General features: G+C 50.0%; 9 protein-coding genes across 9 annotated transcripts; 6 read left to right on the top strand and 3 right to left on the bottom strand.

Moving 5' to 3' along the window:
• Positions 1–385: 385 nt before the first annotated feature.
• PEX2_081210 (xylulokinase) lies at positions 386–2168 on the bottom strand (the record flags this gene model as incomplete). Its single annotated transcript, XM_016745391.1, has 2 exons — positions 386–1609; positions 1668–2168. The coding sequence occupies 2 exons, from the start codon at positions 2166–2168 to the stop codon at positions 386–388; spliced, it is 1725 nt and encodes a 574-aa protein (XP_016602150.1).
• A 513-nt stretch (positions 2169–2681) lies between these two features.
• On the bottom strand, positions 2682–3867 carry PEX2_081220 (cation diffusion facilitator family transporter; the record flags this gene model as incomplete). Its single annotated transcript, XM_016745392.1, has 2 exons — positions 2682–3259; positions 3324–3867. The coding sequence occupies 2 exons, from the start codon at positions 3865–3867 to the stop codon at positions 2682–2684; spliced, it is 1122 nt and encodes a 373-aa protein (XP_016602151.1).
• Positions 3868–4487: 620 nt separating this feature from the next.
• Positions 4488–7088, top strand: PEX2_081230 (cyclin-dependent serine/threonine-protein kinase phoA; the record flags this gene model as incomplete). The annotated part of the gene is made up of 4 exons (XM_016745393.1): positions 4488–5504; positions 5791–5991; positions 6061–6084; positions 6183–7088. The coding sequence occupies 4 exons, from the start codon at positions 4488–4490 to the stop codon at positions 7086–7088; spliced, it is 2148 nt and encodes a 715-aa protein (XP_016602152.1).
• Positions 7089–8893: 1805 nt separating this feature from the next.
• Positions 8894–10022, top strand: PEX2_081240 (putative cAMP receptor-like protein; the record flags this gene model as incomplete). Its single annotated transcript, XM_016745394.1, has 3 exons — positions 8894–9091; positions 9155–9670; positions 9918–10022. The coding sequence occupies 3 exons, from the start codon at positions 8894–8896 to the stop codon at positions 10020–10022; spliced, it is 819 nt and encodes a 272-aa protein (XP_016602153.1).
• A 400-nt stretch (positions 10023–10422) lies between these two features.
• Positions 10423–11184, top strand: PEX2_081250 (PMF1/NNF1 family protein; the record flags this gene model as incomplete). Its single annotated transcript, XM_016745395.1, has 2 exons — positions 10423–10805; positions 10890–11184. 2 exons carry the CDS (start codon positions 10423–10425, stop codon positions 11182–11184), a joined length of 678 nt encoding a protein of 225 aa, XP_016602154.1.
• Positions 11185–11215: 31 nt separating this feature from the next.
• PEX2_081260 (uncharacterized protein) lies at positions 11216–12954 on the bottom strand (the record flags this gene model as incomplete). The annotated part of the gene is made up of 4 exons (XM_016745396.1): positions 11216–12479; positions 12594–12735; positions 12797–12827; positions 12892–12954. 4 exons carry the CDS (start codon positions 12952–12954, stop codon positions 11216–11218), a joined length of 1500 nt encoding a protein of 499 aa, XP_016602155.1.
• Positions 12955–14130: 1176 nt separating this feature from the next.
• On the top strand, positions 14131–14594 carry PEX2_081270 (uncharacterized protein; the record flags this gene model as incomplete). The annotated part of the gene is made up of 2 exons (XM_016745397.1): positions 14131–14181; positions 14283–14594. The coding sequence occupies 2 exons, from the start codon at positions 14131–14133 to the stop codon at positions 14592–14594; spliced, it is 363 nt and encodes a 120-aa protein (XP_016602156.1).
• A 1055-nt stretch (positions 14595–15649) lies between these two features.
• On the top strand, positions 15650–17286 carry PEX2_081280 (NTF2 and RRM domain protein; the record flags this gene model as incomplete). The annotated part of the gene is made up of 2 exons (XM_016745398.1): positions 15650–15970; positions 16033–17286. 2 exons carry the CDS (start codon positions 15650–15652, stop codon positions 17284–17286), a joined length of 1575 nt encoding a protein of 524 aa, XP_016602157.1.
• A 1265-nt stretch (positions 17287–18551) lies between these two features.
• Positions 18552–20731, top strand: hsp90 (chaperone Hsp90; the record flags this gene model as incomplete). The annotated part of the gene is made up of 2 exons (XM_016745399.1): positions 18552–18809; positions 18893–20731. The coding sequence occupies 2 exons, from the start codon at positions 18552–18554 to the stop codon at positions 20729–20731; spliced, it is 2097 nt and encodes a 698-aa protein (XP_016602158.1).
• Positions 20732–22971: the final 2240 nt, after the last annotated feature.

Here is a 22971-nt window from a genome sequence, read left to right on the forward strand (position 1 = left end):
GTGTGTTGTTTTAAAATTGTTTTCGGTGGAGGAGATATCAGCTGCGGGCATTCAGCCTGGATATCGTAATCGGTCCCGTGCACCAGGTTTCCGCCTTCGTTTGCCAAGAGAGTGTCAAGTCTTCAAATCAAATGTATAAAGTATCTCGAGTAGAGATATAGAGGGGATTTTGATTGAGAGGTGATGTTCTTTGTGTTTTCCTAAATAAGACAAGGGGCTTGCACACAGTTGTTTTGGGGCGGGAGCTTTGTTGATGGAACATCATTCGATATGTACTCAATTTGCTATACTCATTGCTATATAAGGCTGTCAAAATACCTAAAATGAAACTAAAATAAGTCTAATCCGATATTTTTTTATGTCTATATTATTTTCAGTTTCCAGTTCAATTAGCCTTGTCAGCCTCTTGCTGCAAAACCTGCTGTTCCATCTTCTCGAAGCCCTCGACGGCCTGACCGTACTGCTCAAACACCCCCTTTTGATAACCGTCCGCAATTTTCTCAATGAACTCCTCCTCGTTCCACCGCTGTCCGATCAGGCTCTCAAATGTTTGACCGGGCTGTCTCTCGATCCCCCAAACGGCCTTGTATGCGGCACCCAGAGCGCAGGCATTGTCGCCAACGTCAAGCGAATATACACCTTCAACACCGCCGAGGATCTCGCCAGCAATTTTGGCAATTGCCTTATTCTTAGACCCTCCGCCAACGAGATAAACTCGGCGTGGCTGCGAGGGGAGGCCATTGCCAGGGCTCTGGGTAAGGTCCCGAGACCGCAACCGCAGTGAAAGCAACTGGCTCTCGATGATGGCGCGGGCTTCGTCCTGCGGCGAATTCCATCCATCGGTCGTTTCTTTCAGACTTCCGGTATTGGCATCGTATGTAAAGCGCCATTGGCCCTTGCTAATGTTTGGTACGATCTCGTGTCGCGGGAAGAACAGGCCCATCTTCATTGGGCCCGATGCATTCTGTTGACCCAACGGCGCAGTCTGCAGGGCAGCCTTGTCAAAGTTGGCCCAGGGTTGGGCAGGGGTATCCTTAAGGCTCTCATTAATCGCGTCTCGGACGTGCTCACGGGCCAGGCCGCCATTCTTATAGCACAGCATGAACATGTACAAGCCGGGGGTAGTAGGGTGGTTGAAGAAGTGTGTGGACGGATCGGGTTTGTAACTGGGAGTAGACATGAGGAAGGTTGTAGATGTGCCAAGCGAAACCATTGCATCTGATGGCAGCAGTGGCAGCGCAAGAATAGTCGCAGGGTTATCGCCAGTTGCTGGAATAACTGTACAATCGGGACTGAAGCCGAAACGCTCCACGAAATACGGATGAACGGAGCCTAGGTGCAGGCCACCATCTTCCGGTACCTCGCCGAGCTTCTGCTTGAGATCCTCAGCTCCAAAAACACCCGAGCAGAGCTGAATCAGGCGCTCGTCATACGCCCCTTTCTTGATGTTCCACAAATTCATCCCGCACACATCGGAGATGTCGAATGGGGCTACATGGCCGAGGAAAAGTGACGCCAGGAAAGATGACACCAATGAGATTCTCGAGGTCTTCTTATAGATCTCGGGGTGTTTCCTTGTGAATCGGAGGATTTGGGGACCTGTGAATCTCTAATGAGAGTGTCAGTATGCTTGCCCCGCATATGCTTAGACTTCGGGGACTTCTTACATGGTGTGCTTTACTTCCAGTAGCCTGCGCCAAATCTTCGGGCTTGCCGAGAGCTGCGTCAAACTCATCACATTCTTTCTGGGTGCTCGAGTCTTGCCAATTAGGACTGTACGGGTGGGAGAAAGCGCCTTCCAGCTGTGCCTCGAGGGACTTGCTGGAATCTAGATTGCGGAGAAGCGACTCCGCATTCTGACCCCAGTATACACTTCCGTGCTGCTGTCCCGCACCACTAATTCCTTTGACACGGCGGAAATCAAGTCCCTGCTTGCGCAGGCTTTCTAGCACACCGTCTAATGCCTGCAGCCACAGAGCGACCGGTGCAAACACTTCATGTTCGGCTTCATTGTTCAGCACGCCTTTTTTGATCGAGAACCCTTGCGAGTCGGCATCGAAGTCAAATTTGGCAACGTGGACCACTTTAAGATCGGAATTGACAACTAATCCCTTCAATTGTTGCGTCGAGAGATCGAATCCAATGTAGAGAGGGGTATCTGACGACATGATGGAAGAGATACAATTCCAAGCAATGGAGTAGGAGGAAAGATAAAGAGAGAGAGAAGTGGGATTCTTAGAATTCTTGGGATTCTTCCAAATTTAGGCAAAAAGAAGTGAATGATCAAGGGACGAATCCGGGAAAAGAAGTGTCCAAGTGCAAGCGGCAATATTCCCAGGTGGGATGATGATGTAAAGCGACTATAACCGGTTCCCATAGTGGACTTCGCATATTTATGATTCTTTTATACGAAGTACAGTTGAAAAAGTGGAAAGTGAATACCGAGAACCAATTAGGTCAAGTTTATGATTCTCCCAGGAATGTCAAGTCAAGCCCGAGATGGTTTTGCCGGGTAAATAGCTTTTGCTAGCTGTTGCTCTGCTAAATTCTCGGTAGAATAGAACTGCCCCACTATATACTCCGTATGTTATATGTTGTATCTGTTATATTGTAGACTTGTTTTATATTCAATCTATACATATAGATCGCGCATCTAAGGGTATCATTGCAGAGTTCTATCCCTATTGATGCTTCCGAGCATCTAGGGGTGTCTCCGGGTCACCACTAATATCTTGCGCAACGAACTCATCCGAGAACGTGAGGTTCTGATCTTCCACCGGAATGAAGCGGACCTTGATGCGCTTGACGCCACGAACTCCAGATCCAACAGCTGTGCGAACGGCCTCTTCGATGTGTCGCGACCGGCTAATAGCCCAGGCACCCGGCACAGCCAACTCAATGTCCATAAGGTAGTTTTGACCGGACTTCATGCCTTGTACGTCACGAACAATCACTTCGTGTCCATCCTCAAGATCCTTCAAGGCCTTGGAGGCAGCATCCTCCACAGAGTGTCGTACTTCCTCGTCAACCGTAGTATCCGCCAACTCCAAAAGAGAGGTACATGTGTTGCCCCAACCGGCTTTGATGACCATCAGGGAGATCAGGACCCCGCCAACTGGATCCAGCCAGGTGGCGTCTTGGAAGACATAGCTTCCTCCAATTGTGAAAAGGGCGACGATACTCGTCAGGGAGTCGATGCGGTGGTGAATAGCGTTGGATGCAAGCACAGATGACTTGCGCTCTTCGGCAACCTTCATGGCTAGAATATAAAGTTAGTCACATGATTGATATAAACACCAAGATCCCTGCATCTATTCACTTACTGGCACGGTAGAGCCACTCCTTAACCACGATCGAGCCTGCTGCGATCCACGCCGCGTGGATGCTAGGACCAATCGGCCCATGACTGTGCGAATGACCATGTCCCAAAATCCCGGAGTGAGCTACTGTTTCAGCCACGTCGGGGTAGAACTGAGCCAGCAGGACCTGTCCCGCGTTGAGACCCATGAACACTCCTCCGCAGAGCAGGAGCCCACTAACTCCCAGCGCACCTATGCTCTCGATTTTTCCATATCCATTAGGAAATCGTTCGCTCGGGGGTTTCAAGGACCAGGCAACGGTTCCCAGTGTCAAAAAGTCGGAAACGAGATCGGTGAGCGCGTGGTAGGCGTCGGCGATGAGGGATTGAGAGTGAAAGACATAACCGCCGATGAATTTTCCAATTGCCATACACAAATTTGCGACGAGACCAATCCGGGTAATGCGAACACCAGCGTCGCGTTTGTTTGTAGAGGTAAGATAGGTATTGTCGTGGTGGTGGTGGTGACCGTGGCCGTGGCTATGGCCATGATCCCTAGTTTGTGTCATAGCTAAAGATGTTGCCGGACGTGGAATGGAACGAGGTCTGGAGTGAAAAATGAAGGAAGAAGGGTCTTTTAAAAAAGGAGTAGAAGTAAGTATGCGCCGCTGGGCATTAAGAGATCTGAGACTGGAGATCCTTAAGTGGAGAGGGCGAAGCCTGCATAGGGGCTGCGTCAGCGGCATCGCGTCGAGGGCACGCGAGCACAATGAAAGGATTGGACAGGGTGGTCTTTTCAGGGGTCTTTGTGTTGTTAAGACAGGGTTTTAGTTTCAGTTACGTCTAAATCCACCCGGAGGATGGGATGTCTAGGTGCAGGTGGGATGTTCATGTCATCCGGCAATTCCCTTGATTTTCCGTTTCCAATCCAATCTGCACGCTTGCATTTCTCCCTATGACCATCTCCATGTCTCCTATTGATCCCCTTAACTCGGACTACCCCCCGAAGCCTATCAGAGTCCTTCTTTATCAATCTTTCATATGAAACTAGTATATAATCTCTGACGAATCTTGAATCTTCAATACCTTCTTACGCAGTGTCCCGCCAAGCATCCAACTACGCAATCGTCGGAGAGCCTCCACTCTCGTTTCGCCAAGACACCCCGTGGACGTATAATGTGCGTCTTCAATGACGACGCCTGCCATTCGGATTCCCTTCACGGGACCATTGCCACCTGCTATCATAATTCCTCGGGCAGCGACAACGATTGCAGGAGCAATTGAGGCTATCAGCACTTTCCTCACTGCACCGCCGTCCTCAAATCTCCGCGGCATCGATGTGGGGAGACATTCCCAGACGGTACTACTGACTGGCGCAGGTATCTCCGTCGCATCTGGTCTGTCGGATTATCGAGGCGACCAGGGTACCTACCGGGTAAACAAATCCTATCGTCCGATTTACTACCACGAGTTCATCTCCCACCATGAGTCGCGCAAGCGGTATTGGGCGCGCAGCTTCGTTGGATGGCCTGGACTCTTGAAAGCGAAGCCGAACTCGACTCATTGGGCAATTAAAGGTCTCAGTGAGAAGGGGTACATTAGTTCCGTTGTGACACAAAATGTCGACTCGTTTCATTCCCTCGCGCATCCGGATTTGTCTACCCTCGAACTACACGGATACTTGCGATCGGTCGTCTGCACGAGCTGTCGAAACCAACTTCCCCGCGCTGACTTTCAAGCATCGCTGGAGAGACTCAATCCAGCTTGGGCGGAGTTTTTAGCTCGTATAGTTGCAGAGGGTGCGCTCGATACCGATAATCCGGAGGAACAACGGCAGAAAGGCTTGAAGCTTAACCCGGATGGTGATGTCGATCTCGCTGAAGCACCATATTCTACTTTTCGTTATCCTTCATGTCCGACCTGTTTGGAGAACCCTCCCACGCTGAGCGATGGCAAGAAGGCGACTGTAGAGATAGAGAGCGACGGTGCGTTATCGGCGACTTCAAATGCCGGCATTTTGAAACCGGCAGTGATCATGTTTGGTGAAAATATCGATCCACTGGTGAAGACAGCGGCTGAGGAGGCCATTGATGATGCTGGGCGGCTACTCATTTTGGGCACCAGCCTAGCGACTTTTTCGGCCTGGCGCCTAGTGGAACGAGCACACAACCGAGGCATGCCTATTGGTATTGTCAATGTTGGTGGCGTAAGGAATGAAGCCATGCTATTTGGGAATATTGGAGATGATTCCACTGATCATGTTCGATGTAGCCATCCATCCCAGTTAGTTCTCCCGACCGTTGTATCCCAACTCCCAGTCAATTTATAGATTTAGAAAATAAGATAAAAAAATCCACTGAAATCAAAATCACCGTGAAAGAATACACCAATTGTAGCCAAAATAAAAATAGAAATAAGTGTAGGGATAATAAGCGCCTGCCAACTCAGGCCAAAAAAAAAAGGCCAAGTCTGATAAGTCCCGGGCCGCTCAGCGCGGGGCTCCTCCCTCACGTCTCAGCATGGAGCACTTTAGGGATCCTGCAGCCCACCCTTTAAAGATCGCCTCAAATCTGGTCTCTCCTGGTCACTTTCTCTTCCATTCTAAACCCAAACCATCGGGGCCACCGGCTTCCAAAGTTCCACAGAAAATGGACAAATCTCAGCAGCCCAGTTCCTTCCAGCAGCTGGAAAAGGTATGCCTTTCTACTTATCTGGTCTTAGACTTCGGATCTTCGCTAACCTGGTATTGGTCTTATTTCTAGCTCGGCGAAGGCACTTATGCTACCGTACGTCTTAATCTCGATCTCCATATCGCCGCTTCTCTACCCCGCTCCTATCCTGATCGCCACTCTCCTCCGTTCACCGCTGATGCAAAATAATACAGGTCTTTAAAGGGCGCAATCGCCAAACCGGTGAAATGGTGGCGCTGAAGGAGATACACCTGGATTCGGAGGAGGGAACCCCATCAACCGCAATCCGTGAGATCTCGCTCATGAAGGAGCTGAAGCATGAGAGTATTGTCTCGCTCTACGATGTCATCCACACGGAAAACAAACTCATGCTTGTGTTTGAGTTCATGGACAGAGATTTGAAGAGATATATGGACACTCGCGGTGATCGTGGACAGCTGGATCCTGCCACGGTCAAGTCTTTCATGCACCAGTTACTCAAGGGTATCGCCTTCTGCCATGATAACCGAGTCCTCCACCGCGATCTGAAGCCACAGAACCTCCTGATCAACAAGAAGGGCCAACTCAAGCTGGGTGACTTTGGACTGGCTCGCGCATTCGGCATTCCAGTTAATACCTTCTCCAACGAAGTCGTCACTCTGTGGTACCGCGCACCGGACGTCCTCCTCGGAAGTCGCACCTATAACACCAGCATTGATATCTGGTCCGCTGGCTGCATCATGGCAGAGATGTACACGGGTCGTCCGCTTTTCCCCGGCACAACTAACGAGGATCAGTTGGTCAAGATCTTCCGCCTGATGGGCACACCATCTGAACGTACATGGCCCGGCATCTCGCAGCTGCCAGAATACAAGTCCGACTTCCATATCTACGCCACGCAGGATCTGTCGCTGATCATTCCTCAAATGGATGCTATCGGGATGGATCTGTTGAACCGTATGCTCCAACTCCGTCCGGAGATGCGCATCAGCGCCACCGAGGCCCTGCAGCACCCGTGGTTCCATGATCTGCCCCAGATCCAGGCTAAATTGCAGCAGCAGCACCAGCAGCAGCAGATGGCTGGGTACGGAGGCATGATCCCCCCGCAACCCGCTTATTAGCGGTCTAGACTGCGCATGACGAGATGACGAGCTCGATTAGACAATTGGACATGGGAGAATTCGGCGTTATACCCGATGATGGATATTTTTGCTTCCCTTTTTTTTCTTTTTTTAAACTTGATATTGCGGATATTGGGCCAGTTTTGTCAAAGATAAAGAATATCTGGTCTGCTTGGAGATGAATTGACTTCAGAACACTGTTCTGTTGTCTTTATGATGATCTGGAGCAGTGCTCCAGATGTTATCAACCTTCTGCTTGTTTTCTAAATAGCTCTTCCTCGAGAAATGAAGTCTGCCATCCACCCCAAGCTGTATTTATTAACACAAAGAGCAAGACATGTGCAACAAACACTTGGGCCTAGTTCAAATGGCCCCGTTGGAACTGCAATCCTCGGGAATATCTTGACTTGTTACTGCAACTGGTTCTTTGTTCACTGGCCAAAGATTTTCGGAACGAACAAGCCCATGGCTGCTGTATTGCGCTTCATTATCAAGTACCCGGCCGTAAGTACCTGGGGTAACCCTTTCGAGCATGCATTATGTTGGCGATTGAATGTCTCCATGCTTGTTCGGAATAATCTTTCAAACATGCAGTTACCCGTATTTCAATCTAGTCTTCTGCAACGACTAATGAGCTGTGAAAACATCGGGGGAAACAAATGTGCTAGTGTCACACACGGGCGCACTGACTTTAGGATTTCACAAGGCCCCCAAAATATTGTCACCGTTGTACCCTTGGCATATTCAGGTTACTTCATTCTCAGGACCTGTGAACACCCCAACAGCTGCGGGGAACCAAGGCTGCACGCCTGAACGATGACTCTAATCAATAGTGCAACCCAAGAGCTTTGCCTCCCAGACTTGTCTAAGCAGGCCAGTACTTGTCCTTTATTCAATCCCCTAATTATATCGCAAATTACCCGGAGATTGCACGTTGTGGTACCACCCAAACTAGAATCGTTCGCATGTCTTTCCCTGGGAGCACCGGTTTGAGCCCTGGCCCATGCGGTGTTTGAGAGGAAGAAATCATTTAAAAGTTGCCCTGCTTAGTTCTTACTCCTATTCTTGGCGGTTGTTGAACCTAATACTGTTGGGACCGCGCCCTTTACCACAGCGCCCGACATCAGGCCGGCATATTCCTAGCTATAAGCCGATGGGAATAACAGCAATATGCTTATTGGGCTAGTCCTGAATTTTTTGTAATTTGCCTTTTTGTTTACATTCTTTGTTGCCCGTTACGGATAATAAGCAGGTAGTATTGTGCTTTGGTCATATCTACTCGAACCGTTTGCCTTCTGTTTCGAAGGCGAACCATAACCCAAAAAAAATAAGTCCCCGCCGGTAAATCTACGATCATCTGTCACAAGCCAACTGGGCTTTGTTGAACCACGAGGATCTTCTCGGTTCATATCTGCCGTTGGATATAACCTTCAGGCGCTGGAAGCCCTCCCTTTCGCGGAGACTGGGTCATAGACCATGATACCATGACGCTGTCAGAACAACAAATATTGGCCATCTCGGTCACAGAGCGTGTTTGCTCGACTATTTCCCTGGTTGGAACTTTTGTTATAGTCGCTACTTTTATCTGGTCCCCCACGTTCCGTAAACCCATCAACCGCTTGGTGTTCTATGCATCATGGGGTAACATCATGGCTAATATAGCCACCATCATATCGGCAGACGGGATTCATTCTGGGTTTGATAGTTCCCTGTGCCAGTTCCAGGGCTTTTTGATTCAATGGTTCGTATCAAATCCGTAACTAAATACCCTTAGCAGACGACCGCTAAAAAGCAGAAATAGGTTCATGCCCGCCGATGCACTATGGACATTCGCAATGGCATGCAACGTCTACCTAACATTCTTCCACAAATACGACTCGGACCAACTACGCCGGCTCGAATGGAAATATGTGCTCTGCTGCTATGGCGTTCCATTCATCCCAGCTTTCGCATACTTCTTCGTCCAGACCCAAGCCCGAGGCCGGATATATGGCTCCGCCATCGTAAGCAAACCCCCGAAGCCCTCCCTTCTACCATAATATGCTAATCCAACTACTGCCCAACAGCTCTGGTGCTGGATCTCTGTACAGTGGTCCTTCCTCCGCATCGCCATATTCTATGGACCAGTCTGGCTCATTATCTCATTGACCTTCGCCATCTACCTACGAGCAGGGACGGTGATTTACCAGAAACGGCGCCAGCTTCGGAACCTCGGTGGCATTGATTCAGACCTTGTCCCAGAATCCCCTTTTGTTATGTTGACTGGCATCCAAGTCACCAGGGAGATCGCCTGTTCTACCCCAGAGCGCCGGTCCTTGTCGGAGGGCGCCGCGCGCGGGTTGCCGTCTAATGCATTTAGAGCATACTCAGTCACGATCGAGGGCGGGAATACCAGCAGCACACTTCAAGGTCCCAGCTCGAATCTCAGTCCCAGTCCTCTTCAGCAGGAGAATTCTAGCAAGACCGTACGACCGGATGGAGTGGACTCACAGCGGAGGTCGACGTCCGCAGAAGCTAGTTCAGCTACGTGGGCGTATACTAAATACGCTATGTTGTTTTTTATTGCATTGCTTGTTACATGGGTAGGTCTAGTCGAAGCCCATTATAGTCTGAAAACCGTTGTCGGTTCTTTTCGTATGTTGATTGTTCGGCATTGCAGGTCCCCTCGACGATAAACAGAGTCTATTCCCTGGCTCGTCCTAACGATTTTAATTTCAGTCTCAACTATGCATCTAGCTTTGTTCTTCCACTCCAGGGCTTTTGGAACAGCCTTATTTACGTCTCTATCTCGTGGCCCGCATTCAAATTACTTTGGTCTGACCTCCATAGCCGCGTATCCTCGTGGTGCATGCCCCGTTCGGTGGCAAATACACAATCATTTCATATGCGAAAAAGCTCTCAAAGCTCAAGTCCTGCTCTTTTGGTGAAAACTGAGAATGAGGAGAACAGACGTCGGAATTGGCTGGGCTTAGATCCATCGAGTTAGGGCTGGGAGTTGGTTGATAATGATTGCCCCATTCCCATTGCAATATATCATATGCACTGCTTCATGTAAGCGATATACACCCATACTAGCACTATCTACTCCGTAGCATTTGACGGAATATGAAAATAAAATAAAATAAACTTACAAATATCGACATAATTCACGACCCAAGTTCAATCTATAGAAACACGTGACCGTCGCGTCGCGTTGAATAGAGTCCGTCCAACACCCCAGACCCAAATTCCCAAAGAACCACAAATAGCTTGCTGCACACCACTCTCGCCATACCCGCATACTCTTCATTGCTTCCCACTCTACAATTCAATTCCGACAGCAGAAACATCAACCATGGCCGAATCAAATTCCCACCAACCGCCCGCCCCGTCGCCGTCCCCTCCCCCGCAAGCACCAATCCCCCAACCCCCGGGCCCGCGCGCCTCACGTCTAAACCAAGTCTTCGAACAGGCTCTGGCACGCACGCTCCGTGCAAACTCGTATGCGAACTTTGCAGGCTGTTTCCCGACACCTGCGCGCCACGTTCCTGCTAGCTTGGAGGGTGTCTGGCGGCAGTTGAACGCGAAGCTGGAAGCGAATGCCAAGGCTGAGTTTGATGATATTGTCGCAGAAAGGGATGCGGTGGCACATTTGAATGAGCTTGATCGGCTGGTTGGGGATGCGAGGGCTAGGAGGGAGCAGGAGGGAGAGAATGCCGAGGGACAAGAGAGAACAGTGTACGTTAGACAGATTTGGTTTGTTCGGACTATGTCTGTTTTTGCCTTTTTTGGTTCTGACTTCTAACTTTATTGACTATACAGCGCGCATACACTCGGCGCCGAAGATCTGTACAAAGCCCACCTTACGCCCTATCTGCAGGAAGCGCAGTCGACCCTCAACGCCAGACTCGAGGCTACTCATGCGGAAAACGCCGAGCTTGCGCAGACTGTGCAGGCGCAGAGACTGGAAATTGAACGGCTATTGTCGCATCTTGGATTGGTCGTTTCGGATATTGAGGGTGCTGCTACGGCAGCCACGCAATTCAGCAGACAACATCACATTCGCCAGGACGCGATCCAGATGGATGAGGAGGCGAAAGCCCGTCCGGGTCTGTGATCGTGGTGCGGAAACTGTTTCTCTATCCGATTCATGATGAAATCAGGGCACTCAATTCCCTGCCGTCAACCATTCCGTCTTCCACCATATCCTGCGCCACGACTATCACCTGCTGGAGGTTCGTTGACTTGAGCTGCTCGAGCTTCGTATTCTGGCCTTCGATCGCTGCGGCAATCGCCTCCTTGTAAGTTCCGTCGCGTTCTTCCTCGGCCGCTCCGTCGCGGCGGGCCAGAGCTGTTGCCCCGCGATAGTACGTCTGAGCGTTGCGTAGGAGCATAGCTCCGTTCTGCTTCGCCATGGCGTGGTTCCAGGGCGCTCGTCCAAGACACCATCTATGCATCTCCGCGTCCCCGCGACCAAGGTGGATCTTGGGCAGGTTGTCGGCATCTGGGAGCTTGGTAGCAGCCGTCAATGCGTCTAGGGCGGTGGAAAGCGACTTCCAACGCAATGCTACCGCGTTCTCGAACGCCTCGTCATCCTCTGATGGGGGGATGTCTGAAAGCGCCTGGTTCAATGACGTGAGCGCATCTGCTTTTCCACACAGTCCTTCAGGATCCGCAGATACATCCAGCTCTGGACCAAAAACCTGTCCAACCTCCTGCTGGTAGGTTTGGATATCGGTGTGTCCGCCTCGGTAGAGTAAATCGTTCAAGGCACAGATGAACTTGGCGCGCGCCAAGGCCGCCTCATACTGTCTGTCTGAACCTTCGGCATAAGCAGGCAGTCGCGACTGGACAAGCTCCGACGAGTACTCTTGCACCCAACCAACACCACCGCCAGTGGGGTTAGAAGTCAACAAGTTGCACAGAGTAGTTAAAGTCTCGAGCTGCGCCACCGCGGTGTCCACGAGCGTATTCTTCGTGACGGGCTCCACAATCATCGCCCACTGCTCTTGCTCCTCGCCTGCGGACTCGGCTTGGGGCTGCCCTGCGGCCTGTGGTACAACCTCCGGCTCCGGTGGCACATCCCCAGATTCCATCAGTTCGATCTCCTCTTGCAATTCCGTATACTTCATCTCCTGGATCATCAGACACCGCTGGAACAGCTCAATCGCCTCTTGCAGGTAGGTTCCTGCCTGCATCTGCTGCTCCTCGTCGGGATGCTTCACGTTGGACATCAACTCCGCTATGCTGGTCAGCACCTGGCCCGAATTGAACAACACGTCAGCATTGTCCTGCTCCAAAGCCAGCGCATCCCGGTGAGACTGCAGGGCAACCTGCAAGAGATCACCCTGTGGCGCTGGCAGCTGGGCCGCTAGTTTGGGGTGCTGGGTAATTTCATATTGGACTCGTGCTCTGGGCGGGGTGTGTTAGTAAAGGTAAACTCAAACCAATACCTCTCAATCATGGATGAAATTTGAAAATTTCAAAACAATGGCTTGTTTCAATATCGTTGCAGGCTTTACATACTTGTTGTAAGCTAGATCGAACGTGCCGGGATGTTTTTGTAGACCTTCGTCATAGTTGGTGATGGCCCGCATAAAGAAGCGCATGGACTTGGCCGCATCTCCGGCCCGCCATTTCTCGCCGGCTTCTTCTAGCTCGACGCCAGCTAGAGGCGGTTAGTTCCTGACTGTAAGGCGTTGTTGAAATATTGAGGTTCAAACACACACCTGCAAGAAAATCATCTGCGGTCACAGGTACCTATATCAACATGTATGAGATCATGACCAAGCTGTTCTGTGCGGGGTATATTGGTACCACATACCTGCTTTGAGGCAGCCTTCTTCTTTGTCTTTGTCTCCCTGAGGAAGGATTTCGGTTTCGCCATATCTGCAGGAAAGCTGTTGATCGTATTGAATGAGGATCGACAGAGATGGCTGCGCGCCTTGAAATTGAAGTAAATGCGGCAGAATCTGCGCGGTGTGTGGCGGAGTATACTCTGTTCCAACGTTGCTTTCACCTCAACTTTATGTAACAATGAAAAATGATAGTTATTGTTCTAATGGCTTTCAAGCTTAGTGATTGGCGGTTCAGTAGTGTCAGACTTCTTTGAACTATAAAATGAGTGACTAAAAGACTCTCAAAGCTGCCTGATCCTTCGGATCTGCATGGATGCCAAGACCGGGACTAGATGGCTGTTGGTGTAAGCAGTTTTGTTTCATGTTATTTTGTTGTTTCGAATGTGGTCATCATGGTACCTTGTGTTGCAAAAAGGGGTGTTGCTCTGTGTCTGTGTAAAAATGATACATATTTGCATCGGCCGAGGTACTCTCCCTTGCTGCAATAGTACCTATGATATAGATAGTAAGTAATCTTACCAACTTCCATTCTCCCCTCTTTGCTACAATATACAACATGATTATAATAGAGACCTTAAAAATAAAATATCTCATAGTAGTATAGTCGTACAGTCGTACCTCATCCCCCTATCTGAAGTACCTAACTACTTACCGAGATGATCGGCTCGCGTGGCAGCACGTGGCAAAGATATCCCCGGTAAAGCTTTCTTGACATCAGAGAAGGGAATTTGAATCATTCCAAAGATATCATTGATCACTATGCAGTGATTTATGATCTTTGATTTGTGTATAATCATAATACATACATATCTACCTTGGAGGTTCATCGCAGACTCTCTTTAATACGCATCTTACGATTACGTCGATCTTTCCATAAAAAACCCTTCCACCCCTTTCCCGCCACACATTGTGTCTTTCCCCACCAATTCGACCCACCCCGTTTTGTCTTCTCCTTTCTGTGACTCTATTCTTACTCCTGCACTGAATTGATACCGTTGCGCGTGATTCCAACACACCTCCTTTTACCCAAATTGAGTATGTACCCCTTGGAAATTCGAGATCGCCAGCCACTAGGCAGTAATACCCACTAACAGGTCAATCCTGCAGGCTGCATTCCATTCAAGGGCCTTCCTATACCTACAATTTGAAACCCGCCCCTCCTTCGGCGCAAATTCTCCTCTTTATAACCATATCGCCTCCCAGAAATGGCTCGCCAACCCTCTCTCGACTCTGAACGTCCCATTATGGCTCAATCGGTAGGAATTCCTCCCCCCTTCCTCTTCCCCTACACCCACTCTGCCCGTCGCAGAGCTTTTCCATTCGTTCTTGAGGACCGCGCAAGCCTAACCTACTACAGAACCGAAACTCGAAGCGATTCTCCACCATCAGTGGAAGCCCCTCGCTGGCTGCCTCCGATCGCACAAACGGCACTCTACCCAGCGGCGACCCCAGAATCGCTGACATCTACCACCTCCACGATGGCTTCGAGCGCCTCGAGAACAAGCCTCTCACCAAGCAGCGATTCGTCCCCACAGAGGAGAAGTCAAACAACTTGAACAAACTCGCTCTTGGGGCTAAGGTCGAGCGCGCTCTCGGCCGGAGGATGACTGGCCAAGACGCTGTCATGCGCAAGCCTCTCTCTGAGAAGAATGAGGTGCGGACTGACTAGTCCTGATGGCAACGATACATCTAGGAGACAAATTACTTGCCATGTACTTTGTTCGCTACTTGTTTAGCGGTCTCTGATCGTTCGCTTGTTTCTTGTTCCTCATTTCTGCATTTTCTTTCCGTCTCAACATCGGAGCCTCTATCGATGCGGCTATTATGATTGTTGTCCTCTTTTACAGTCACCCTTTCATGTCCTATCATACCCCTCTTTTCTTTTTTTCGGATCAGTTTGTGGCGTTTTGACTTGATGAGATGCGCATTATTTCCTTGAGTATGAACATCCGGATCTGGTATTTTCTTTTCACTTATTTTTCTTGTCTGGCTGTCACGTATCTTAAATTATCATGCAACTCTTCCTTAACTTCATCTATATCGATAGAATTCCTAATAATACAACATATACAGAGTATACACATATTCTTGTATACTAAGTACTATAAATTCTGCCGGGCGGTGTCCATCCGCCAAGCCCACGCGAAACCCGCACGGAGTCAAAGAGAAGGAAGTTCTTTTCTTCGAAGGCGAATTCCCACAGCTTCATTCCATCTCTTTTTTGTTTCCCATTTTCTACCTGAATCTCCCCCCCACGCCTCTGTCCATCTTCCAAACCCACATTTTCTCGATCTATCTTTCTCATCTTTCTCTCAAACCCTCCACATATCCCTCTCCGCGCCCATCAGAACCGAGAACTCTTTCTCACTTCAGCTATACTTCCCGCTTTTCCGCAATCTCAAAGCGCTTCGCTTTTTTTCTATTTTTTACGTGCTTTCCTTCTATCCTCTTCAATTGATTGCATTGGTGCTTGGTCCATTTCGCATCGTGAGTTCAGATCTACCATGTCCAATTCGATCGCATGGTAAAGATCTCAAAACTAACGAGCATCCAGTGAAGCGAGGGAACACGAACAATTTCATTTTTAGAACGTTCATCGCTTGATTCTTCTTAAAAAAAAGCCTTTCGGCCGTTATAGTCTCGGTCATCATTTTCGCCGCGCTCGGTTACTTTTAATCTCATTTTCCACCCGAAACCGAAGATAAAACCCCTCAATCCTACACCATGGCCGATATGACTCAGGTTCCCATCAATGGCAACTACCCTGCCCAGCACGGTTTCCCCGAATCGTACAACCATGCATCTGTCACCATGAACACTGCTGCTAGCTTCCAGCCTGCGCAATCCTCCACCCCGACTACCGTCACTCCCACCGATCAGCAGAAGAATGAGATCTCCAAGGATGAGGTGGGCTGGTATTTCGTCGAGCAGTACTACACCACCATGAGCCGCAACCCCGACAAGCTTCACCTGTTCTACTCTCGCCGCTCTCAGCTGGTCTTCGGCACTGAGGCCGAGTCAGTTCCCGTCAGCGTTGGTTCTAAGGTGAGTTTTAATTGGATCCTTCAATGTGAATGTTATCTAACTAAGCATCTCCACTTTCATAGGCCATCAACGAGAAGCTCAACTCGTTGAAGTTCCAGGAGTGCAAGGTGCGCGTCCTGAATGTCGATTCTCAGGCCTCTTTCGACAACATTCTGGTCTCGGTCATTGGTGAGATCTCCAACAACTCCGAGCCATCCCGCAAGTTCGTGCAGACTTTCGTCCTCGCCGAGCAGCCCAATGGCTACTATGTTCTTAATGATATCTTCCGATACATGGCCGAAGAGCCAGAAGAAGAATCCGAGCTGCCCACCCCTGCTGCGCCTGTTGCCGAAGCCCCCGAGGCCGTTGCCGAGGCTCCCGCTGAGGAGCCCCAGGTGGCTGATGAAGTCGCTGTCTCAAATGTCGATGAGAAGCTCGAGGAGGTCGAGGCCAACGGTCAGGTTGAGGAGCCCGAGGAGGCCGCTCCCCAGACCAACAGCGCTCCCGTTGAGGAGGAGACCCCCGCTCCCGTTCCTGCCGTCGAGGCTGAAATTGTGAAGGATGAGGAGCCTGCCACCCCTGAGCCCTCTCCCGTTCCCGAAAAGGAGGAGGTCCCTGAGAAGGAGACCTCAGCCACTCCCGCTGCCCCCAAGACCTGGGCTAGCATTGCGACTACCTCTTTCGCAGCTAAGGCCGCTGCTGCTGCCAAGGCTTCGGCCGCCCAGGCTGCTCCTGCTGCCCAGGCTACCCCTGCTACCCCTGCTGCTCCTAAGGCTGCTGCTCCCGCTGCTCAGGCTCCCCCTGCCGCTCAGCCCGCTACCGCCGCCCCCGCGGACGCTGCCCGTTCCCAGGACGCCCCTTCCACCGAAGCCGGATGGCAAACCGCCGGCGACGGCCACAAGAAGTCGCAGCCCCGTGTTGAGGAGACCGTCCTCGCTTATATCAAGAACGTCAACGACAAGGTCGATGCCAGCTTGCTCAAGCAGACCTTGGCTCGTTTCGGCAAGCTGAAGTACTTCGATGTCAGCCGCCCCAAGAACTGCGCCTTCGTTGAATTCAACGAGCCCGCCGGTTATACCGCTGCCGTTGCCGCCAACCCCCACCAGATTGGCAGCGAGCAGATCCTCGTTGAGGAGCGCCGCCCCCGTGGCAACGCCTACGGCAGCAACGGCTTCCCCGCCGGCCGTGGTGGTGGTGCTGGCCGTGGTCGCGGTGACCGCGCCGGCAGCCAGGGCCGTGGTGGCTTCCAGCGTGAGGGCCGTGGTGGCTTCACTCCCCGTGGCCGCGGTGGCAACGTTGCCGCCAAGGGTCGCCCCAGCCAGCCCCAAGCTGCTTAAACACTCTACGTGATTTTGATGATCCTCTACGTTCTTCTTCCCCGTCGGTCCGATATCTCTCGCAATTCCCGTGAGCATTCCTCCGGTGGATGATCTTCTCAGGATCTGTATTACTCCGATTTTGATTCTCTTTTTTCTTTTGCCCCGTCTCTTCCTAATGACATGTGTTACGTGACTATTGCCTCCCCTCTTTTTTCCCGTCACAGTGCATATTAGCGGTTGGTCCGGGTTGGCTGGAAAAGTTGCGTCTCTTTCCTTCCCTCTGGGCACTTGTGTTTTAACCTGACCTATTTTTGCTTTTTTCTTTTTTTTTTTTTTGCTGGGATCGGGTCTCGTCTTCGACATTCACGATTCTCTTTATTCTGCACCATATTCCTTTCTTTCAGTGTCTTCTGCCATGATCTGTTCCTTGCTCCTTTCTGCAAGACGTTATATCGCATCTTTTTTTAACTAGCATAGCAAACTCCAGGGTTTTACGGTGGTGCGCCATCCCGGTCTTTCTTGTATTTTGCTTCTTTTTTTGATTGTCTTGGCTATGAGGATCTCTATGGGATACTTTCCCTTTTTGATGTGTAAATGGGATATTCTCGGAGGGGATTACAACTGTATCATGGGATTATGAGCCTACCAAATATGGATTAGAGAATAATGAATCTCCCAAGTTGCTGTATATTGATGTACCATGTTGTAGATTGATACTCGGGGACCTTGAGGGCTTACCTAATCGTGAGTCGACGAGTCATCCATCCGGGGAAGATTCTAGAGTTCAGGTGCCTGAGGCACTAACAGCTTGCCACTGCAAATATAAAGAACAAAAAGCCAAGGTAAGAGCTACAAACTGGGGAAAATACAGTGAATATTTCCAAAATAAGAAGCAAAAGAAAAAGCAGAAGAGTCTAGAATAATATCGAGAGAGCTGCAGGGGTTGCCTGAACGACGTGGAAGTTGCTGGATCACCGTAGAAACTCTCCACCAGAAATTTTTGGAAACACAAAAGGAACTGGCCCGCCTCTTCGACTCTTTCTCTTCATCTCTCCCTTTTGCTTTGGTTCCTCCCCCCCAGAGCTTCTTTCTTTTTAATTACTTTGCTTTCTTGTAAGATATAAAATCCCCTGTCCTTGTTCTTCTCGTCACCGCTTCCAACTTCCCCCCACTTTCCACCGCTTGATCAGACTCTGCATCTGCATCTCTCTACATATCCCTCAATTGCTATAAATTCATCCTTTTCTAACTCGGATTCTCTTTCAGAATCACAATCCGCCATCATGTCTGAGACCTTCGAGTTCCAGGCTGAGATCTCTCAGCTGCTCTCGCTGATCATTAACACCGTCTACTCCAACAAGGAAATTTTCCTTCGTGAGTTGATCTCCAACGCCTCCGATGCTCTCGACAAGATCCGCTACGAGGCTCTCTCCGACCCCTCTAAGCTCGACTCCAACAAGGATCTGCGCATCGACATCATCCCCGACTTGGAGAACAAGACCCTTACCATCCGCGATACCGGTATTGGTATGACCAAGGCTGTAAGTTTCTGCCCTGAGAGTCATCTCTCACTTTCTCCTTATCTCTCTATTTGGGCATAAAGACTAATATTCATCTCTTATAGGACCTGATCAACAACCTTGGAACAATTGCCCGCTCCGGCACCAAGCAGTTCATGGAGGCTCTGTCCGCCGGTGCTGATATTTCCATGATCGGCCAGTTCGGTGTCGGTTTCTACTCTGCCTACCTGGTCGCTGACCGTGTCACCTTTGTGTCCAAGCACAACGATGATGAGCAGTACATCTGGGAGTCCGCCGCCGGTGGCACTTTCACCCTCAAGGAGGACACCGAGGGCGAGCAGCTCGGCCGTGGTTCCAAGATCATCCTTCACTTGAAGGATGAGCAGATGGACTACCTCAACGAGGCCCGCATCAAGGAGGTTGTTCGCAAGCACTCCGAGTTCATCTCTTACCCCATCTACCTTCACGTCCTGAAGGAGACCGAGACCGAGGTCCCCGATGAGGAGGCTGAGGAGACCAAGGATGAGGATGATGAGAAGAAGCCCAAGGTCGAGGAGGTCGATGATGAGGAGGAGGAGAAGAAGGAGAAGAAGACCAAGACCGTCAAGGAGTCCAAGATCGAGGAGGAGGAGCTCAACAAGACCAAGCCCATCTGGACCCGCAACCCCGCCGACATCACCACTGAGGAGTACGCCTCCTTCTACAAGTCCCTCTCCAACGACTGGGAGGACCACCTCGGTGTCAAGCACTTCTCCGTTGAGGGTCAGCTTGAGTTCCGCGCTATTCTCTTCGTTCCCAAGCGCGCTCCCTTCGACCTGTTCGAGACCAAGAAGACCAAGAACAACATCAAGCTCTACGTTCGCCGTGTCTTCATCACTGATGATGCTACCGACCTCATCCCCGAGTGGCTCAGCTTCGTCAAGGGTGTTGTCGACTCCGAGGATCTTCCCCTCAACCTGTCCCGTGAGACTCTCCAGCAGAACAAGATCATGAAGGTCATCAAGAAGAACATCGTCAAGAAGACCCTTGAGCTCTTCGTTGAGATCTCCGAGGACCGTGAGCAGTTCGACAAGTTCTACCAGGCTTTCAGCAAGAACATTAAGCTCGGTATCCACGAGGACGCCCAGAACCGCCCCACTCTGGCCAAGCTCCTCCGCTACCAGTCCACCAAGTCCGGTGACGAGCAGACCTCGCTCGCTGACTACATCACTCGCATGCCCGAGCACCAGAAGAACATGTACTACATCACCGGCGAGTCCATCAAGGCTGTTGCCAACTCTCCCTTCCTGGACACCCTCAAGCAGAAGAACTTCGAGGTTCTGTTCCTGGTTGACCCCATTGATGAGTACGCCTTCACCCAGCTGAAGGAGTACGACGGCAAGAAGCTCGTCGACATCACCAAGGACTTCGAGCTTGAGGAGACCGATGAGGAGAAGACCGAGCGCGAGACTGAGGAGAAGGAGTTCGAGGACCTTGCCAAGGCCCTCAAGAACGTCCTCGGCGACAAGGTCGAGAAGGTTGTTGTCTCCTCCAAGCTGGTTGGCTCCCCCTGCGCCATCCGTACCGGCCAGTTCGGTTGGTCCGCCAACATGGAGCGTATCATGAAGGCCCAGGCCCTCCGTGACACCTCCATGTCCTCTTACATGTCTTCCAAGAAGACTTTCGAGATCTCCCCCAAGTCTCCCATCATCAAGGAGCTTAAGAAGAAGGTTGAGGCCGATGGCGAGAACGACCGCACCGTCAAGTCCATCACCCAGCTGCTCTTCGAGACCTCCCTGCTGGTCTCTGGCTTCACCATCGAGGAGCCCGCCAGCTTCTCCGAGCGCATCCACAAGCTCGTCTCTCTCGGTCTGAACATCGACGAGGAGGAGGCCGCTCCCGCCACTGAGGCTGCTGCTCCCGCCGAGGCTACCGGCGAGAGCACCATGGAGGAGGTTGATTAGATGATTTCAGTCAACTTTCGTTATTGCTAATTTTAAGTCTTACGGGAAATGGGAAACGGGATACGACCCTCTGTGATGTTTTTTATCTTTTCATTTTTTTGTGTTCTACAATAAGAACCGACATCTTTCTATATTTTTCTTTTCAGGATGGAGTAGACTGTAGTAAAGTGCCTTTATGTAGTTCAGACCCTCGTAGACTTAAGTAGAACTTACCTCTGAAACATGTATCCTCGATCTCAATAGATGTAATCTCCATGACATGGATCTCAACAACTACCTTTCAATTTACGAGCTTCCGTCTCATTATCATTCATCTCTCCAAAGGCTATCATTCTAGCGGACCACACCTTTTCCTCAAGTCAACACCATACCTCTGTTTGCTATTCAAAAACAGTGATGCGGTTGAGTAGAAAGAAACTTGGCATTTCCAACCCCAACTCTGTTCAATCAAACCAACCCCGTCAACACTGACCTTACATGCCCCCCTAATCCAGGGTCCTGTCTATTACTATTTGTACCTATAATCACCTGATAATCGTATCAATTGGGCGCGTAACTCAGTTGGTAGAGTGTTCGCTTTGCATGCGAAAAGTCCAGCGTTCGAATCGCTGCCCGTCCATTTCATTTTTTTTGTTTTCATTTTTTTATTCAAGGCTCCCAACACTAAAATGGCAGTTTTGCTTAGGACTACTACTTTATGTGCTTTTTTAAGATCAATTACATGGTTTGTAGATTTGTTTGCTTCTGTGGTTTATTGCGGAGTATAACTAATTTCGATTATCTACTAAAGATTCGGCTTCGGCATTCACAACCCCGCTGATATATATATCCCACATGACAACTATATTGTGAATAATTAGGATAAAGCCGTGTCTGAGAAGGAACACACGTCTGTACAGGACAGGGAACAAATAAAAAGACGAGATAGAAGTGGAAAATAACGAGAAGGAAAGGACATAGGGTTGGTTCTATGCAACCAAGGAGAGTATCCATCGTAAAGGGGAGACAATTATCAGACTGCGAGCGAGTACGGACTTCTATCATGTGAGTAAGTCATGTCAATATCTAACCCCTCCCATAATGACCTCTCTGTACACAAACACACACAGTCTCACTATCTCTGCGGCAGCCCCTCTCTTCACATGCATCTCGTACACCAAACCAAAGATCTTTACACCCCTAAGAGGTTGCAACCGGCTTAACATCCCCCGGTCGATAGCCGGGGTCTTCCGCATAGGTTCATGCGGGTATGAAATCGATAGATCCACACCATCCGCTTTTAGGCCACGGAAAACCGACGGCCTTTGGTATAATACTGAAAGTGGCGATAGTGTGTGGGTTGGAGGGTGGTGCTATGAGCTTGGCCTCAGACGAGGAGTAGATGTACGCGCGGCAAAGACATATTCCGATAAAGATAGATTTCATATAGGCGGGGCACCGTTAGACGTAGCCGATTTTATCGTTTACTCTTTCATATAACAACCAACCAGCCAACACCATTAAGAATGGATATCCTAAAAATATCAAAATTATACTGCGTACAATGATTCGCTGTTCGCGACGAACTCATCGGGTGTGGCTTATGTGCAATAGTCGATCCAATGAAAGATCTGCGTTGGTGGAGACTGAAAAATGTTAATATTTGACCGAAATAACTCCCATTGGCTTGGCGCTTCACATCGACCAAGGTCAGTTAGAAAATATCACGTGGAGGTAGACGAAAAATTAGGCAGCGAGAAAGGGGAATAAAATCATTTATTTCCACTTCCAAATGTTTTGGTGAACGGAAAAGCCATGTATAGACCGACCTCGAGAAATGAATGGTGGCTATGTGGCGTGTTATTCACGCAGGCTATCTTGACCATTGCCCTTGAAGTGTACGCTCTCCCAATCTTCGTCCGAGCCACCCTAACAAGAACCCTAGCTATATACTTGTGGAATGGCAGCTATGGGTTACTCCCACCATAACTCAGGTGCCAGTCTCCTACATGATCCCAATCAATCTAGGGATTTTAATCTTCGCTTGTGTCTACGAGTTCATCCTTGCGCTGGACGCGATCCATCACAAGAATAATGTTCTTCTCTTTTCAGTCTGCATCTGCAATATTTGCAGCTTTGTGTACTCTGTTATGCAGTACAAATTGATGGAAACTACCACCGCGGGGCTGTACAGGCAGCGTCATAAGTTTCCGATTCTGGTAGATGTCACTCGCAACGTCTGGCCCCGGATCCAGCCAGCG

The sequence above is a fragment of the Penicillium expansum genome (assembly GCF_000769745.1).
Source record: "Penicillium expansum strain MD-8 chromosome Unknown contig271, whole genome shotgun sequence".
NCBI classification, from domain to species: domain Eukaryota; kingdom Fungi; phylum Ascomycota; class Eurotiomycetes; order Eurotiales; family Aspergillaceae; genus Penicillium; species Penicillium expansum.